The 20,227-nt window shown below is 41.8% G+C and overlaps 1 protein-coding gene across 3 annotated transcripts in view; it reads left to right on the forward strand.

The window, feature by feature from the left end:
• Nucleotides 1–431: 431 nt before the first annotated feature.
• Nucleotides 432–20,227, forward strand: part of PTGER3 (prostaglandin E receptor 3) — a 172,196-nt gene continuing 152,400 nt past the window's right edge. For all 3 annotated transcript variants that reach the window (XM_029947697.1, XM_029947700.1, XM_029947698.1), the window contains exon 1: nt 432–1,548. In XM_029947697.1, coding sequence (XP_029803557.1) covers nt 655–1,548 — 894 coding nt within the window. In that variant the 5' untranslated portion in view covers nt 432–654. The remainder of the gene's footprint in view (nt 1,549–20,227) is intronic.

Below are 20,227 nucleotides of genomic sequence, written 5' to 3' on the forward strand. Positions count from 1 at the left end.
TTAGAAACAGGTGAGTTACACTTGCCAGGGTTACAAAAGAGCTTCGGGAGGAGGGTCCGGTCTTTGCGTTAGCGTCGGTGGATGGGTAAGAGCCGGGCGGGCGCTCAGGTCTGCCTTGGCAACTTGCCTGGGTCGGGAAGCACAGGGAGACATTTTTGCCCGGGCCGCCCACGGACGCTCCTCTGGCAGAGAAGAGGAGGAGGCTCGGCGAAGGGAAGGGCGGACTGCCTGGGCGTCGCGTCTGGCCAGGAGTCGGGGCAAGAGGAGTCCTCCTGAGAGTTTCCAGCCCTGGCGTCCAGGGCAGCGGTCAGGCGGCAGCCCGGGGACGCGCGCGGCGGCTCCTCCATCCTCCCCCCCGCGCACTTGTGCCCACACCCCCGGGCGCCCCGCCCCCCGCGGCCTTATACAAGGGGCCCGCGCCTCGCGCGCCTCGGAGCTGCAGGCTGCCCGGAGCCGACGGCGCGGCTGCCTGAAAGCACAGGCGCCGTGGCCAGAGGACAGAAGTGAGGCGGCGGCTACGCCCCGCATCATGGAGGGCAGCGCAGCCCCAGCCGCAGTCCGGGTGGACACCGACCTGCGCCGCCGCCCGCGCCCCGTCCGCCAGCTCCCGCTGCTGCTCTCCGGGCGCCGTCCTCTCCTAACCTCGAAGCCAACATGAAGGAGACCCGGGGCGACGGGAGCGCCCCTTTCTGCACACGCCTCAACCACTCGTACCCGGGCATGTGGGCGCCCGAGCGCTCGGCCGCTGCGCGGGGCAACCTCACGCGTCCCCGCGACCCCGGAGACGACTGCGGCTCGGTGTCCGTAGCCTTCCCGATCACCATGCTCATCACCGGCTTCGTGGGCAACGCGCTGGCCATGCTGCTCGTGTCGCGGAGCTACCGGCGCCGGGAGAGCAAGCGCAAGAAGTCGTTCCTGCTGTGCATCGGCTGGCTGGCGCTCACAGACCTGGTCGGGCAGCTGCTCACCAGCCCGGTGGTCATCGTCGTGTACCTGTCCAAGCAGCGCTGGGAGCAGCTCGACCCGTCGGGGAGGCTGTGCACCTTCTTCGGTCTGACCATGACTGTCTTTGGGCTCTCCTCGCTCTTCATCGCCAGCGCCATGGCCGTCGAGAGGGCGCTGGCCATCCGGGCGCCGCACTGGTACGCGAGCCACATGAAGACGCGCGCCACCCGCGCCGTGCTGCTGGGCGTGTGGCTCGCGGTGCTAGCCTTCGCGCTGTTGCCGGTGCTGGGCGTGGGCCAGTACACTATCCAGTGGCCCGGGACATGGTGCTTCATTAGCACCGGGGGTGGGGGCAACGGGACCAGCTCTTCGCACAACTGGGGCAACCTCTTCTTCGCCTCCACCTTTGCCTTCCTGGGGCTCTCGGCGCTGGCCGTCACCTTCGCCTGCAACCTGGCCACCATCAAGGCCCTGGTGTCCCGCTGCCGGGCCAAGGCCACGGCGTCGCAGTCCGGGGCCCAGTGGGGTCGGATCACCACCGAGACGGCCATCCAGCTCATGGGGATCATGTGTGTGCTCTCTGTCTGCTGGTCGCCCTTGCTGGTAGGTAGTTCCAGCGTGCGTGCTGAGGTCTGGACCCGTGTGCGCGCCGCGGGGCAAAGGAAACCTCTTGATGCGGCAGCCCCAACAGGGGTGTGTTTGCAACCACGGAGGACTGGAGAGGCCTCTGTCCCGCTGTCTTGGTTGTGGTTTTACTTGCTGAGCACCTTCTAAGTGCCAGGCATCGCATTAGGCTTTGTTTGTGGACCCATGGAGGCCATGGGGCTGCTCCCATTCTAATCGGAGCGAGTAGGAGGATGCCCAGGTGTCATTTCAGTGCGTATGCAGAGACACAGATTTCTAATGGGTGCACTAGGGGAAGAATAGCTGTGACAACTGTCGCCTGCTGCTGTGCGTTTTCTCTTTATTTCAAATATCTCTTGCATGCAGAGACGATTTTCAGTCTGCAGAGGTATTCTACCTGCAACAGCTGGTGGGCACAGCCCTCTTGCAGTTTCTGACACACTGCACACTCTCCCAGCACAGCTGGGCTACCCTTCCTTGTAGAGCCCCTCTTGATTGGAAGCAAGAGAGTGAAGGAAGACCCCCTTTGCCACTGCAGCCTGACTCAGCCCTTTGACATGGTGCTGTACCCTCTAGAGTGTTTGAACCAACATTCAGTCAGAGGGACCTCAAGACCTGGGAACTCTGACCAGCCTCTGCTTGCCCTTGTGCCAACCACCAAGGGCTGGAGCAAGGCCAGTCCTGAGATAGGATGGTAGGGGTTCCTGCACTTCCTGGCTCCTCACAGAGGTGCGCAGCTTGGGAGCAAGCAATGTTTACACATGCTCCTTGTGTAACACCCACACTTCCCTCATGCCTTCCAGATTTTCCTCTCTGGTACTTTTAGCTGGAGACTTCTGTGATTAAGTGTCATTTACGAGTACCTGATGAGTGGTTGTTAATCCGGGTCCCAAGCTTAATAGGAGGCACTGCAGCAAGAGTGACCCAGTCACTGTGGCAGAGTTATAGCAGATGATATATTGGACCTGGAAATTTAATAGAGCATCGTGAAAAACTTCTGAAATCCATGGACACAGTTTTCAGAACCCATTCTCATGTAGTTTTTCTTTTTGGTGATAAGGTATATATAGCATAAAATTTATGATTTTTAAGTATGTGGTTCAGTGGTGTTATGTATACTGACATTGGTGTGCACCACATCTCATTTCATTTTTAAATTTCTTGTATTTAAAAACAGAACCTTGATGCCTTACCCCCTCCCACGCTCCCCTTCATTTGACAAAGCAGATATTCCAGAATACCTGTGTTTAACTGGCATGGTATATTTAGAGCACAAGTCTTGGCCCCAAATCAGTGACATGTAGTGACAAGGAGTTGTGCTGGGACCTCCTTGCCCACAAGTGACCATGTGGTCACAGATCTCTGTTCCAGGAACTAGAACTCAGGCTGATGTCATCACCAGAGCTTATCAAAGTCAGCACCTATTTTAGACACCTTTACCCCTGTGGTTGAGGAATGAGGTATAGAGGTGGCCAACCAGAAGGGGAAAAGAGTTCTTAAAAACTAATTAAAGTGTGCTAATTAACATAATGTTAAAGGCAAACAGAATATCTGAATTTTTCACAGGTGTCACTTGAGACCCACATCTTTGAGTCTGCTCTTATCACACACTTTATAACCTAAAAGAAACGCAGTTAAATCGCATGAATAAAATGTTTACCTATACAGTAAACCAGACAAAGAGAAACTGTGGAGTGTGTTCTTATTTCAAAACCTTGATTCTAATGCAACCAGCCTGGTAGCCTTAAGAATTCAGATCAGTTTTGAAAATTATAAGCTAGGATGGCCAAACTCACTCTCCTAAGAAAGACATATTGGGGACTGGTCTTATTTAATTTCTACATTCAAAAAATATTAGGTGGTTTGCAACATCTTATCAGACACTGTGCTGATTCAGTTCTTATAAAAACATTGAACTTGAAATGAAGTAAATTCAACCTGTAATCATATCAGAGAGGAGAGATTCATGGTTTCCAAAGTAGGTACTTGATAAACTAGAGGAAGTGTTTCTGTCTTCTGTTTTGTGCACCAAGGAAGTTAAATCTTCAGATATCTTTAGGAAGGTCTGCAGAAAAAGTTGGTATTATTTCAAAAGAAAGAAACTGGCAAAATGGCTCTTTTAATAAGTTAAGGAGCTGTAAGAATAAAGACACTAGAACTTAGTGATTTGAATTTTCAATGTATTAATGTTGAAGTGAGACATCTTTTTTACACCTGTTTTCTAACTACAGGTGAAATTGGATTCCCTATTGGCCTTTTTTGGGTTGGGCATAGAATACTAATATAACTATTCAAACCTCCATATTTAAGAGGACCCTGAGTATATCTTATTTTGGAGACTATCACAATTATAGTAATACTCAGTTGTTACTGCTAGAAAACTTAGCAGAGATACTATAATAAGAAAATGATTGGCATCAAGTTCCTGCTACATAAATACTTACAGGTTTTTCTATGGTGCAAATAAAACCTTCTTAATTTTTTCTTTTTCCCAGAAACTTTATAAAATACAATGTGAGAGGCGCCTGGGAGGCTCAGTCAGTTAAGCGTCCAACTTCAGCTCTGGTCATGATCTCATGTTCCATGGTTTTGAGCCCCGCATCAGACTCTGAGCTGACAGTGTGGAGCCTGCTTGGAACTCTCTCTCTTTCCCTCTCTCTCTGCCCTTCCCCCACTTTCTCTTTCTCTCTCATAAACAAATAAAAATATGATGTGAGATGTGAGATTGAGAATGCAGTGAGAAATGATGTCGCTGTGATAGACGATCTACAATGTGTAGTAACTCTAGGTTTATATGAGGCATCAAATCCTATTGGAATCCACCAGTTGACTGAGTGATGCAATCTGTTTAACTTTTTATTATTATTTTATTTTTTTCTGAACCAAATTCACTAAATTATCCAGTTATTATACAGGATAGCCAACTTTCCAGGAACAAGAATAACCTTAGGGTGTTGTTCACAAAAAGCCATGAGTACATTTTGTAGTTTTGTAAACCTTACACTCTCCAGACAGGCAGAATATGGCTAACACTGTTGCTATCTTAAAAATAGTAAATGTAAGGCTAACACTGTGTAAAGTAAGGTCTGAGGAAGAGAGTTTCTCATCTACACCTTTGGACTAGGATAAAAGCAGCCTTAGAAACTTTTGCCTTCAATCTTGTACCAGCAAATTCTGCTCAATACCCACGAATGTAGAGATGCTTCAGTTCAAGAGGATATTTCACAGTGTGGATGTGACTTTGTTTAAATATAAGGAATCACTGATATATTTTGACAAATGATACATTTCTTATTGTATTCTCAATTTCACATTGCACATCATATTTTTATTTGTTTATGAGAGAGAAAGAGCAAGCGTGGGAAGGGCAGAGAGAGAGGGAAAGAGAGAGAGTCCCAAACAGGCTCCACACTGTCAGCTCAGAGTCTGATGCGGGACTCAAAACCATGTATATATACATGTGGTGTGTTTATACATATATATATATATATATATATATATATAATGTGATAGGTAAACATATGTGATAGACGACAGAGGTAATCCCGTTTTGTAATATAGAAAAGTATTATGCAATTGCTAATCTTCTTTTCCTATAAATTTCTGCCCTATTAATATGTTGCTCCAGGGAAAATGATTACAGAAAAACCTTCTGTAATTTGTTTTTATAAGAATTGGGATTGCTCAGAATTTTTTTGTTTGTTTATTACTTTATTTGTTTAGGCACTATAGGAGGGATAGTAAGTAGACTTTTTTAAAAGTGGTCAATGAGTTGTAATCTACTCAGCGAAGCAGAATCTCCACATTTATTGGAGAACAATACAAAATTTTATGTAATTAGTAGTGTCTTTGACTCTGGGAAGAACGTCCACCTGACTTTACCAAAGTGGGCTTCAAGGAAAAGGTAGGATGGCACAGCTTGACCTTATTGCTGAGAGTGAGCATGTCCAGGAACCAGAACATTAGAACCATGGGGAAATGCTTTGAAAAGGTTTATGGAATCAGATGGAGATGCTTAGGATGAATGTGGGATGAGGACTATGTTCTTCTGCCAGTAGAGAGTAGGACCTCTGTTTTGAGTTTCTGAATAGAGAGAGGGTTTTAAGAAGATTGACAGGGCTGTGGTTTGCAGATAGATTTGGGCTGGAAAATGGGAAAGTGAGATCAGTTATGACTTACTTTCACAAGTCAATAAGGGCTCTAGGGTAGAGATAATGGAAAGAGATGAGTCAAGGAAGAAAGGTGACAGAGAACTAAAGTTATTAGAAATGGTCGATTTAAGGAGCGATTGATTAACAAACATTTCTTGCACCTCTACTGTATCCTCTTCACCGTGGTAAATATTTTCACAGCTGTTATCTCATTTAATCACATCTTGTAAATTTGCTGCTATATTCTGTATCATTCAGACAAATAACTTAAGTATAAAGATTATTAGAACTAGATTGCTAATTTAGGATGTCTGACTACATTTACTTTCAGGTTTTTTTTGTTGTTGTTGTTGATTTGTTTGTTTTGCTTAAATAGAGGCCAGGAATTCTAGCTCTCATAATGGGACTTGGGCAAGTTATACATCCTCTAGACATCTAAGGGTTTTTCCCCCCGATTTATGTTATTCTCAGGTTCTCTTATTGGGGAGAATGATGGTTCAATGATGATTTCAGTGGGAAATTTGAAAAAGAGACTGTGTGGCTGATTTCTTTCCTTCTTTCTCTCTCTCTTTTAACAATGGGCTCCAGAGTGACTGAGGCTTTTGGACAGAGTACATATGGCGATGGTCTATTATCTAAATAATATATCCAGAAGCCAATATAACTTGAAGATTAACGAGATAAATCAAGGCTAAAAAATGCAGATTTTTAATTTTGGGTTTAACAAAGAGAGCCAAGAATTAAACAGTTCTTAAGCTGTTCTATTTGAAGAAGTTCAGATGGTCTAGAACTGTAGCATAATTGTGACTCATTGGGCTTTCTCTTTTGAAAAAGGTGTAAAGGTCAAGAACTCTATTATGCAAGTTTCCACGGATTCAGTTTTCTGGGAATAACATTCAGCACAATATACGCTTCACACATTTGTAATAAACGTGACTCATCAAGGGGTGCTGAAAGGTGGTAGTGAGGGATTCTGGGTCATGTGTCAGTTTCCTGTTCTGGCCTTGCATTGCAAAGAAGCTGGGAGGGAAGTCCTCCCTAAAACTCATTCTATTTGTGCAGTATTTTTTATAATTCACCAGTGTTCCACATTTATCTCATTCGTGCCTTAAGATCCCGAGGTCTTCCACTGTACTATGTCAAATTTTGAATCCCCATTTCCCTCAGTTCTTTATCATAGAGAGAAGTAGGAAACTTGTATTGCAACTCCCACCACACTTCTTGAAGACTATTAGATGGCCTCTCAAGTAGTCCTTTTCCTTGGAAAATTCCAACTCTCATAGGTTAAGGAAGGTAACCAAAGAAGAAGCCTGGTTTTCCTTGGGGTTCCCCTTCTATCCTGACCCCTAAGTGTATGCCAATATCTTACAGTAAACATAGTATCAGAAATGACAGTGTACAATGTGTGACTTCTTTAGCAAGAAGGACACACACACAAACTGAGGTGTAGCACTATGAAATGGAAGAAATTCTCTATGCTCTTTATTCAGAACATTTGTCTCCATTTTTTTCATTTGCGCACTTCACCCCTCAGTCATTCAACAATAGCTACAGAACAATCACCTCTCCTGGGTTACCTGAGGTCTTAAGTTAGAAGCACTTTATTTGAGAAGACTTCCTTGATTCTAAGCTTCATTCAGTGCTCTGGCCCTTTGGTTCCACAGCACCTACCCTGCATTTCCCAGTCATAGACTGAGTCACACTTCATTGGACGTATTGGTGAATTGACCTCCAGAGGCCAGGTACAGTATCTGTCTTGTGCATATTTCTTTTCCTAGCAATGGTCATGATTTCATGCCATACAAGGTATGCCCATTACCTGGTTCTTGTTTGAATATCTAAGCACCCAAATCAGAAGACACTATCTGTTCCCAGTTATATAAGCAATGAATTGTGTGACTTTAGACAATTCGCTTGATATCTTTGTAAACTATTTGCTTTTCTTCTGTAAAGTAAGAATAAAAACACCTACCCAGCCCATTTCACAGCATAGTAATGAAAACCAACAAAAATCTATGTGGGAATAATTGGGACTATCTCTTCAATATTAGGAATACTACTAGGATGTTTTACTGAATGATAATGTTGACTTCTTAGTGTTCAGATAGACCTTTCCCCTAGGAAACTGAAGAAAAGGGACAAGTGATGTTTCACAGCTTGATTAGTTACAGTTTACTGGGGACAAAAATGTGGTGGAGAATGGAACTTTTCAGAAAAAAAAACAAGAAAAATGATAAATCTCAAGTACATAATTTTTTACAAGGTACTATAATTCATCCCTTCCCCCGCCACCATCTCTCTTCTGCATTCTGTCAGTTCTGGAATCCTTTGCCCTTCAATGGATGCCAGTGAATTAACTCTCTAAATCTAAAGCCTGCTGGGTCACATCTCCCCTTTCCCTAAACCTAGAGGAGTAAGCACAACCTCACCTTCTTAAATGTTTTTTTTAATGTTTCATTATTTATTTTTGAGACAGAGACAGACAGAGTATGAGCAGGGGAGAGACAGAGAGAGAGAAGGAGACACAGGACCCAAAGCAGGCTCCAGGCTCTGAGCTGTCAGCACAGGGCCTGATGCGGGGCTCGAGCCACAAACTATGAGACCATGACCTGAGCCGATGTCGGTTGCTTAACTGACTAAGCCACCCCGATGCCCCAACATGACCTCATCTTCTGAAGACCACTGCCACAGGTAGAGAAGGTGTCCCCTGTTTCTCCAGTCAGGGGCTTCTTTGTGTGTTCAGACCTGTCCTCATGTAAATGTGTAAGTCAAATTAATTATGCATCTAGTTATTGTCATTGGTCAGACTTCTTAAGGGTGGAGCTCCTGACTCAGTTGTCTTCATCAGAACAGGTGATAACCAATGTTGAGGCTGAAGAGAATTTCCACCACTGACTCAGAGCCTAAAATTGAGCTTACATGATCCTTAAGTGAGGCACAAGTATGAGAACCACAGAGTTGTAAACTGCCTCACAATTTGACCAGCTCCTGACAAAACATTAATATTAATTGTAGTCTACAGATAACACAGAGTGTGATTTTCCCATCCATTGGCCCTTGTAGGCAGTCTCTTGGGCAACATTCATAAGGAAGACATTTCATCGGGTGATTTTGACACCTATTAAAAATGTATATACTGCGTTACTTTCACAAATACTGATTTTTATGATAGGCATTTGAAGAACCATAAATCTAAAAATGAAATATAGTAACAGAGATGAAGAAGAGGCTTGATTTTTCACACCTTAGTTCTGTTGGAAAGAAGGAGATTTGCTACTTATTTAGGTAAAAGTTATGTAAAAGAAGTACAAATAGCATTACTATTTTTAATAGGCTGGAAGCCTCCTTGTTTTAAGCAATTAGTGACCCTCTTGAAAATAAAGTGTAATTTTAAAAATATATACTTTTCAGTAATCTTTTGATATTTCTGTAAAGTATTTGGTTCTTGAAAGTAGATTTGATCTTTTTGTTCTACTTTTTGAATATTTTATAAGCATCTCTTTCCGTGGTTGAGAATATGCTGCTGTTGGTGTGATTCATGAAAACTTGGAAAAAGAAATATGTTGTTAATGTTGAAAATGCTGAAAGAAAAAAAAAAGAAGGAAAAGAAAAAGAGAGATTGTAAAACAGAAGATGCATTTGGGGGAATTCACCAGACAGTAGGGTGGAGCTTTCACCACAGTCTTGATTTATGCAGTCACCCCAATAATGTCCTGCTACCAACCACCTTGTGTGGGGGTGCTAGAATATGCACGTGTGCGTTCCTGTGCCTCAGCTGTCCTAAGGTACAGAGTGACAATTAGTGTAGAAGTGACCCCTGACTTGTGAACACTCCTCTCCGCTTCATGAGAACAAAAGAAATTGACTGGAGAAGGAAGTGAGGGCCACAGAGAAAATAAGGCACTGGGAAGCAAAAGACGGGGATTCTCTTCTGGACTTTGCCACCACATGATAGAAGTCACTTTATCTTTACGACTTTCCCTTCCTCATCAAAAAATAAAGCAATTGTCACCTCTAAGCTTCCTTTCAGTTCTGACTTCCTGTGGCTTGAAATAGATAAAATCGTCCCTGGTGGACTTATGGTACTAGATGCATGAGAGAAAACACCCAAAAACTTCCTCCAAAGGGGCATAGAAATGTGTGCAAATGGACAAAATAGGTCACACAACTTTTATACAATCATCCACAAATATCGTTTGAGGACTTGCTATGCGCCCACTACTCTGCTCACCCTGATGGTGAAGTGGTGACAGGGGCTGACTCATGATTGCACATAGTGGGCAGTTAAGGCTCATTCTGGAGGAGCGCACTGCTTACATTATAATTCTATGTGAATGACACTCTTTACTGAGCAGTGTGCAATCTGTGCCCTACAATCTTCTTTCATGAAGCTTTCGACCTACTGAGGTAGCAGACAGTCAATAAACAGTCATTCCAATATACAAATATCACCAGTCTGATGGGTCATTACCATGGTGGCTCTCACAGGCACATGGTGTTGCTGCTTCAGATGGGCCTTGTCAGGGCAGAAGGGCGGTGCTGCTAGTCTGCTGCTGTGAGGCCCTGCTCTAGCATGTCCCCGTCCAGGCCATAGTGGGTCTGTGCTTGGGCACCATCATTAGAGAGCACATGAATTCATATCCAGCAGCAATTACCCAGAGGATAACCACTGTGCTACAGTTTATGGACACAGAGGACAGCTGGCTTCAGGCCACATACTGTTTGGAACCAGCCTTCTTGGGTCCTTAATCTCTATGTTGTACTCATATCACTTCCTGACATGTTTACCTTTCCCTTCCAATGAATTTTCTTTTTAGATTTTCCATGTCTTCTCCCTCTACTGAATGTAGCCAAAGTCACACCACTCCACGTTTCTTAGCTTTCAATCTTGGAAGAAGAGGTTAGATTTCTCAGCACACCCCCTTTTCCCCCAGAAAGCATGATGCTCTACCTCTTCCAACGTGACCAGTGGCATGAACCAGGAGTGTTGTGTGAATTTTCTTATTATACCACACCGATTTCCACTATGTAAACCTACTCATTCTACATTTAACAAAGTCATTGTTTTTTACTATTCTGTGATGTGTGCTCCAATGTGACTTGCTCTGTCCACCTGAGTAGAGAAGTGGGGGGTGTTCCCTGGGTCCCATTATGCACATCACTAGAGCAACGAGTGTGTTATGAAGTCAAGATAAAAGTGCTTTGAGAGAGTTTCATAAAGTACCCCCTGCTGATTCCTTGGTGAGTTGTGGAGCAATAAGGAGGGTCTGCTGAGAAAAAGTCACTTAATGATGAATCGTGAAGGATTATACTTTGAGGAAAAATCCTATCAACATGGGAAAGGGCAGAAGCATCAGAGGAATTGACAGAAGGCCCGTGGACGGGTTGGAGTGAATAGGAGGGAGAGTGCCCTTACGGTGAGGCCAGAGATGTGGGCTGAGCAACCATGCAAACCCCTGTCATTTTTGTTTGGGAGTTTATATGTTTATCTTAAATATGATGGAAAGCAACTAAAAGTAGTGCGTGAGGGCACAGTCAGTTGATCTGCATTATGTAGGAAGAAGATCAGGCAGGTTGTTGCTTCCTGAATTAGAGATGTGGGGCATCAGAGTCCCCAGATGCTGAGGTCTGATGGAGATGCAGAGTTATTAGTGAAGAAAAAAATTTCCCCCTAAATGTTTCTTGAAGAGAAGGGAGAGACATAGTTTGGCACAGAATTGGTGGGGGGAGGGAGTGTGTGCAGACGCCCAGAGAAAACATTGAAGCAGGTGGGCTGGGGATGGTATGCAAATCTGTTTCTGTTGAAGTGCATTTGAGAATGCTGAGCAATGTTATGAGTCAAATGGGGATTGAAGGATGAGGGAAAGAGGAGTGCATTGTAGATTGCCTTGAAGATTAGAAATAGGAATTTGTGTTTCATCTTCAGCAAGTTGTATTATTTTTCTATACTCCTATATTTGTAAAATAAAAGGGTTCACATTATAAAATCTTTTGGCCTCTGAGGATCATTTAGTAAAACAACTTAATCTTTGATATCTTTCTAGAATATTCTTGGTGAAATTGTTTAAGCTTACTTCTAGGAAATTCGCTGCTCTTCATGGGGCACAAAGAATTCTCTGAGAGCCAAGTACTGTGTTAGGCTCTTACAATTAGTTTGGTTTTTTTTAATTTCTTAAAATAACCCTAAGAGAAAGGCATTGTTGGCTCCAATTTATAGATAATGAAGAAAATAAAGCTGAAGAGGTTGACTGATTCATTTAAGGAAACAGAGCTAATACGTGGCCAAGCTGGGAGTCAAAGGCCAAGCTTTTTTCTCCAAGTCATGGTGCCTCCGAGTCACCCAACTCATTTTCAGTTGTTCTTTCTGTTATAAAATTTTCAATTCTCTTATGTTGGTTGCATTGGAGTGTCGATAATGCTAGTTTTGGGTTTATATGGAACAATACTAAATTTAACTAGAGATAGTTTTTTTAAGTTATATGATACTATACTTCTATATTAAGTGTCAAAGAGTTCCACTAAATTTATGAACAACAAAATTCATGAAATTATCTTTACAATGTGAAAGGCAGGAGCCATGATGTATCAACTCATTTAATTGACACTTTATTGAATATCAGTTATATGCTAGGCACTGTTACAACTTGACAGAATGATGGCATAGTCTTTTCCTCAAGGAACATGATATTTAGTGTGATTTCCCTAAAGAAACTTGAGGTTGTGACTAAAAAAAGCAATATTATTTTCTATTGTCAATTTTGAACATAGGATCACACCTGAGGACCATTTAGAATTTATTTATCCATTCATGCTTTTGGTGGTTGGTTATTGAGTATCTACTATGCATCAGGCACAGTACCAGATGCTGGAAATATAGTAATGACATAGACTAGTTTCTTGTTCTCAGGGAACATGTATTCTAGCAGAAGAAGTGAGTCAATCTACAAATACACTGGAAGTCAAATTGTCATGAACACTGGTAAGAAAAAGCAGTGTGATTTGATATAGAAAGCCTCGGAAATTTTTGTAGATTGTCAGGGAAAAATGCTCGGAGGGGTAACATTTAAGTTGTGATCTGAATGAAGGAAGGAACCAAGTATGGATGATCTATAAGAACAGCTTTCTAGGCAGAGGGAACAGCAAAGGGCTCTCACCTAGTATGTTCAAGGGAGGGAGAGAAGGCTTCTGTGGCTGAAATGAAGTGAGAAGGAAAGAGTGGAGTGCTGTAGAGTGAGGTCAGAGACAGTGCTGGGGGCCAGATTGTATAAGGCCATACTCAGGAATTGAATCAGTGCTATTTAAGAGAACATGGAACGTTTGGATCATGAGAGTGACATTATTGGGTTTATGTTAAAAGATCCTGCATTGCAGAAAGGCAAGAGTAGGTGCAGGAAGACCAGATAGACGGTCTTGAACTTGTCCAGGTGAGAGACCATGACAGCTGGGACTACAGGGGAGAAGTGGATGTATTCACACAAAGAGATTTGAAGACCAAGTTCATAAGACATTCTGAGATCTCTCTAATCCCTGCCCGGTGACTATGACAAGAAAGAGGGTCCTCCCTCTCTGGGCCTCTGGTGGTAAGGTGGCTAGCTGTCCACCAAAGACATTCCCTTGGCTCCTTAACAAGGAAGTGACTGCTGCAAGCCTACACAGCTAATAATGGGCAGAGGCAGGATTAAGTTCTATCTATGGGTGCTATTTTTTCTCTGGGACAGTCACCCAGAGAAAGAGAAGTAAGCAAATTTGTTTATGATGCACTAGGATGTCATAAGAATCATGATGCCAGGAGAAAATCCAGACCAGGCTAAGCTTAAAAGTAAAGGAGTGGGGAAGAGGGAGGATTGCTTGGTTTACATAAATTGCAGGAATGTCAAGGTTGGAGGTCGCCGTCTGGAAGGTTAAAGCCAGGATGGTCTCTTTCTGCATCTCTCACTTCTATTTCTTGCCACGTCTCAGAATCCCCAGTTCAGGCTTTGATTCTAAGGAATCAATTTACGACACAGTTTTGCAGCTCATTGGCCAGATCCTATGGCGTTTTTGTTGTTGTTGTTGCTGTTGTTTTTCCCCGAAGCTTTTGGTTAATAGGTTTATATTTACAGTCTGCATGTGGGGTTTTAATTTTGCTCTTATAACAATACAATATTTCAGTGATGATGTCATCTCGAAGCAGTTTCAACATCTTTCTTTCTTCATTATAATTTTTTTTTTGTTCTGTGAATACAAGAAGCAGTTATACATGACATTCAGTCTCAGGACCCATTTCATCTTCAAAAACAAATGTGAATTTTGTTAGCCACAATTAAAGACTTAGGGTCAGAGGATTGTCCAGAAGTGAGTTAAGAATGTAATGGAAGGTTTACAATGGAACAGAGGTGGCCACATGAGGCTCTGTAAAGCTCACAAATACTGTTAACACCATAGTGAAACAACCAGAGAAGAAAACAGCTCCATAAAGAGTGAGTTGTAGTCTGGCTTTGATGTTAATCTGGCAGTTTTCTCTTTATAAATCAGTAGATGTGCTAACAGCCAACATGCTGGGTGGCAGATTTTTGAATTTATTAATAGTAGTAATTTCCTCCAAGAATAGACTGAGGATTTGCCTGGATTCAGAAGTAAGCTTCTCTCTTTCTTTCTTTCTCTTTTTCTTTCTTTCTTTTTTTTTTAAATGCTTTATTTATTTTTGATACAGAGAGAGACAGAGCATGAGAGGGGGAGGGGCAGAGAGAGAAGGAGACACAGAACCGGAAGCAGGCTCCAGGCTCTGAGCTAGCTGTCAGCAGAGAGCCTGACACGGGGCTTGAACCAACAAACCACAAGAGATCTGACCTGAGCTGAAGTTGGAGGCTTAACCAACTGAGCCACCCAGACGCCCCTCTTTCTCTTTCTTTCTTTCTTTCTTTCTTTCTTTCTTTCTTTCTTTCTTTCTTTCTTTCTTTCTTTCTTTCTTTCTTTCTTCCTTCCTTCCTTCCTTCCTTCCTTCCTTTCTTTCTTTTGTAAATTTTTTAAAATGTTTATTTATTTTTGAGAGAGAGACAGAGACAAAGTGTGAACAGGGGAGGAGCAGAGAGAGAGGGAGACACAGAAGCTGTCAGCACAAAGCCCAATCCAGGCTCGAGATCATGACCTGAGCAGGATGCTTAACTGACTAAGTGACTCAGGCACCCCAAAAGTCAATTTCTAAAAAGTAGCTTTTGTTCTATAAAAGGCATTAGGGAACATTAAAAAAATTGTCTTTTCTCCAGCATATATTTCTAATTAAGTTATGCTGTAGATCAGTTGCAGGAAGTATGGGAATATCTTCTGACTTCAGAGTTCTAATCCCCTCCCTAAACTTGGTTCTTGGTCACAAACAATAGAATCTGACTCCAAGCCCACAGGGCATATGTGTAAAGGATATCGAGGGTTCACAGGGTTCATAAGAAGCTACTAGGCCAGTTTTAAAGACAGATACAGCCCAAGCTCTTCTGAAAGCTGAGCATCAGGCCACACTGAGAGATGATTTGCTGCGTGTTGCTGAGTTGAATCTGGCGTCTTAGAGCTCCCTTCTTTGTGTCCCTCTCTCAAGATTCAAAGTCCTGAGTGAGGATGTGACTGCTTTAGCTTGGGGTTTTTACCCTCTGGCTATATCAAAGGGTCACCAGAAGAAGGATCAGGCACCTGCAGCATCTTATTATTATTTTTAAATGTTTATTTATTTTTGAGAGAGGGAGGGAGAGAAAGGGGCACACAGAGAGGGACACAGAGGATGCAAAACAGTCTCTGTGCTGTCATGCAGAGCCCTAGGTGGGGCTCAAACCCATAAACCATGAGATCATGACCTAAGCCAGTCAGATGCTTAGTGACTGAGCCACCCAGGCATCCCTGCAGAATCTTATTTCTGAGGTAGGAGGTAATAGTGGGAATAAGTGCTGGAATTTCTCTCCCACCTAAAATATGAGGGAAAAGGTCTACAGACTTGAGACAATAGTAATAAGAGGTGAGAGTTCGTTGTTACCACCTAATTCATTTTTAGAAACAGTATGACAGGAACGTGTGTGCGTGTCTGTCTGCATTTGCCTGTGTTCACATCCTTTATTGAGTTGGAGTAGAAATGAGACTGAAGTAGAGGAAACTGAAGAGATGCACAAAACAGAGAGATTTCCTGAATGCCTACTACATTCAAGTATTTGAGAATTGCTGTGTGAAGCCCTTTAATAGATTATCTAATTTAATCTTCACAATAGTTTATCAGTTTGGTATTTTTCATCCCTGCTTTTTGGTTGCACATTCTAAGACTCCAATGATTATATAACTTTCCCCAGTCACATCCCTAGAAACTGGCATACATGAGGCTTTTTTATGCTATAATGTTCTGTTTCATAGTGGTTGTCTCTACTTTTCTTGGTTTACTAAAGCACTGTCATATTACATTATTGAAAATGTACAAAAAAGAACAGATTAGATGAAAATACCTAAAAACCACACAAACTGGCTGGGTCAGATAATCCCATGGATTAGATTTCCTGCAGAATCTCATTGATCCATTAATTGATTGGCCTTATTATAACGTTGGGTTTATACACCATGCAAATCCCCATAGAAGATGAGACTAATTTTTGCTTGTCCTACAAGAAACCATTAAAGGATTCCATTCAACATGATACCTACAATTTAGAAGGTATTTTCTGTAAAGATGGGACCTACATTTCATCTAGTTGTCTGTCTTTGGAGGTGTGGGACACTGGCATACAGTGTTAAAAGTTTTACTAGGCAAACATTTTTCAGCTAGTACAATTCACAAATATTATTCTTTTCACTGAACTATTTATAAGACAAATAAAACTGTTTATTGAGTTCTCTTTGCCTCGTGGTAAAGTGTTTGACTATCGTCAAAATTAGAAAATTTGTTTTGACAGTTTTAAAACTTGCAGCATGATATAGTGCAATTGGGATTCTTGCAAACCTGCTTTCATCTTTTTTTCTTATAATTGTAGAGAAAGAGCTGTAGTGAACAAACCTCAGGGTGCTGACCGTGACTCTCTCACAAAGATTCAGGCATGTTGCTATCTAGCGCCCTCTCAGCCAGATTAAAAGGCTTCAGATTCCTTAGTTTAATCCTTTCTAAAATTTTTTTTAATATGTTATTTATTTTTGAGAGAGAGAGAGAGAGAGTGTGAGCAAGGGAGGGTCAGAAAGAGAGAGGGAGACACAGAATCCGAAGACAGGCGACAGGCTCTGAGCTATCTGTCAGCACAGAGGCTGATGTGTGGCTCAAACCCACAAACTGAGAGATCATGACCTGAGCCGAAGCCTGATGCTCAACCAACTGAGCCCCCCAGGCGCCCCTCCTTAGTTTAATTGTTAAGATCCTGGATTTGGTCACACTTAGTACTCATTTTCCATTCCTCCCCCAGCATCCTTACCTTCAGTCATAAAGATCACTTTGCAGTTTCTAGGATGATACACACAATTTCCCACTCAGCAGTAGGAACTCTTTGTCTTTCAAAACTTTCCAGAAGCATCTGCTATTTTAGGGAGCCATGCTTCCCTGATCCTGGAGACAGATTTAAAAGTCCTCCCCTATACTCCATAGTGCCTGTGTATACCCTGATCACTTAATTATGCACAGTTATATTTACAATTGTCATAATATTTGTTATGGCAATGAAGACGATGACCCACAGTAGACAAATGCTTACTTTACAGTAGGCACTGTGCTAAGCATTTCACAGACATAATGTCATTTCATTTTGTCAACAACGCTCTGAAAGGATACTGCTACCTCCTTTTTCAGCTGAGGAAACTAGTTTTGAAATGTTAAGTAGCCTTCTCAAATCACACAAACACAAAGCAGAGCTGACTCTCATGTCCAGATTTGTCTGGTTGTATAGCCTATGTGACAAATGGTTAAACTGTATGGCCTCCCTCTTGTTAATATTCATTTATTTGTATGATTCACTGTACACTGTAAACTACTTAAGAACAGAGACTTTGCCTTATTAGTCTATGAATTTTCCTCGCCCATTGCAGCCACCCACTAAGTGATTATGGGACAAAAGAAAAAAAATGATGTCATAAAGTGAGAAAAACATTAGACTTGGAATCAGAAAATCGATGTATAAATCCTGGCCTTAAGAATTTTACATATATTACATGGTTCTTAATCTTCACATAGATCCTTCAAGGTGGATGACACCTATCTTTTTTATTTTCCTTTAGTTTTTCATTTGGTGGGTAAGCAACTTGCTTTAAGGTTCAGAGTTTGTAAATGGTATTGAGCAAATCAAACCCATTTTTTTTTAGTGTTTATTTATTTTTGAGAGAGAGAGAGAAAGAGCAAGTGGGGGAGAGGCAGAGAAAGAGGGAGACACAGAATCTGAAAAGCAGGCTCCGGGCTCTGAGCTGTCAGCACAGAGCCTGGCATGGAGCTCAAATTCACAAACCACGAGATCATGACCTGAGCTGAAATTGGACACTTAACCGACTGAGCCACCCAGATGCCCCAAACCCAAATGTTTTCAATGCCAAAGCCACCAATACAGCTTGTGTCTAATGAATGAATACTGTCTACTATGTATGCAGTCAAGCTTGTGAGCATTTTTAAAAACATTTCTTTTATTTATTACTTTTATTGTCCCCATAGTGTTGTTAATACTAAAAATTCTCAGAAAAATTAAAAAATACTTTTAGGATAGACAAGAGTGGGAGACACAACATTGTTTCTGTAATGGAAAAGTTAATTGGAAGCAGAGGGTGGAAACACTGGAAAACAGCTATTCTAATGCCTGTTGTTCAAAGAAGAAACAAACAAAACAGATGTTTTGGAAGGTGCCCTGGGGATAACAACAAGTGAGGGATTTTAGCAGCAACAGGGAAACAGTAAAAAATAACAAAGAAAGAGAAAAACGGCAGTTCAAAAGATGCTCAGAAGTTTCCGTATAATTATGTTGCTCTCAGTTGTTACTAGAGATGATATAAGATGTTGGCTTCAGAGTAAAAAAAAAAAAAAGACCACATAACTGCAAATCCAGAGTTAGGGCGGCGTTCAGAGTTGGTTAACCCCCAAGTTTAGCTTTGCCGTCAAGGACCAAAGCTTGTCCTGTCTTTTGCAGTCTACAGTGTTGGCCTCATCCTATCAATGGCTCTTTCCCCTTGGGTTTTAAGATGGTTGGTAGCACAGAAACCTTCCCCCAACCTTCATCCACAGATTCACTTTCCACAGTTTCAGTTACCCGAGGTCAATCGTGGTCCGGAAGCAGATGATCCTCCTCCTCACGTATTATCAGGTCAGCAGTAGCCTGGCATGTCACCATGCTTCCATCGTTTACCTCACTTCATCTCGTCATGTAGGCATTTTATCACCTGACATCATCACAAGAAGGGTGATGTGAGTACAGTACAGTAAGATATTTTGAGAGCAAGACCACATTCATATCACTTTTATTATAACATGTTGTTATAATTGTTCCAATTCATTATTAGTTATTGTTGATCTCTTACTATGCCTAATTTACAAATTAAATTTATCATAGGTATGTATATATAAGCATAGAGATAGTATATATGGAGTTTGGTACTCTCTGTGGTTTCAGATATTCACTAGGTGTCTTAGAATGTGTCCCTTTTTTATTACTAAGGTCTAGTAGACATGCTTCCTTGTTCACTTCTAGCAGGAGTAAGAAGCTGGGTTTTTCTCTGCCTCCCTCCTAAAAATGAAGAAACTTTTCTCCAGATATCCTCAAGGAACTTCCTCTTGGATCTCATTGCCTCATATGGGATCATATCATCACTCCTGATCCAGACACGTTCTAGTATTTAGGGATGAGATCAGCTCTGAAGTATTTAGGCTCGTATGAAAATAGATGTATTGATGAGAAGTAAAGATGGAAGAATGGATGTTGGGTAGGCAACCAACAGCAGACACTATAGTGATGATACTTATGCCATTTAATTGAAAAAATATATATGATAGGCCCTCAGAAAACATAAAGCACTAGACCTGCATTGCCCAATGGTGTAGCCACTAGCCACATGTGGTTATTGGGCACTTGAAAGGTGATAACTCCAAATTAAGAGTGTAAAATACATATATAAGTGTAAAATACACATTATATTTTGAGTATTATATTAAAAAATGTAAAATATCTCAATAATCTTTATATTGATAACATTAAAATAGTATTTCATATATATTTGTCAAATTAAAATATATTACTAACATCAATTCTACATGTTTCTTTGCTTCTTTTAAATGTAGTTACTGTAAACCTTAAAAGCATACATATGGCTCTTATTTGTGGCTTGAATTATATTTCTTTTGGACAGAGCTTGATTAAGCCAATGACTTTCCAATCATTTTAACTGGAGAAATTATTTTGATAAATATCTTTAGAGAAATGGACAAAAACAGAAGCGTTCTGGTCCAGTGGGGTAGGAAAATGGATATTTCCAAATCCCAATAACATCTATTCAGCAATTCCTGCAAAAACGTTTATGAAAATCCTAACACTAAATATAGATTTTAA

This window comes from Suricata suricatta, chromosome 8, assembly GCF_006229205.1.
Source record: "Suricata suricatta isolate VVHF042 chromosome 8, meerkat_22Aug2017_6uvM2_HiC, whole genome shotgun sequence".
Classification (NCBI taxonomy): Eukaryota; Metazoa; Chordata; class Mammalia; order Carnivora; family Herpestidae; genus Suricata; species Suricata suricatta.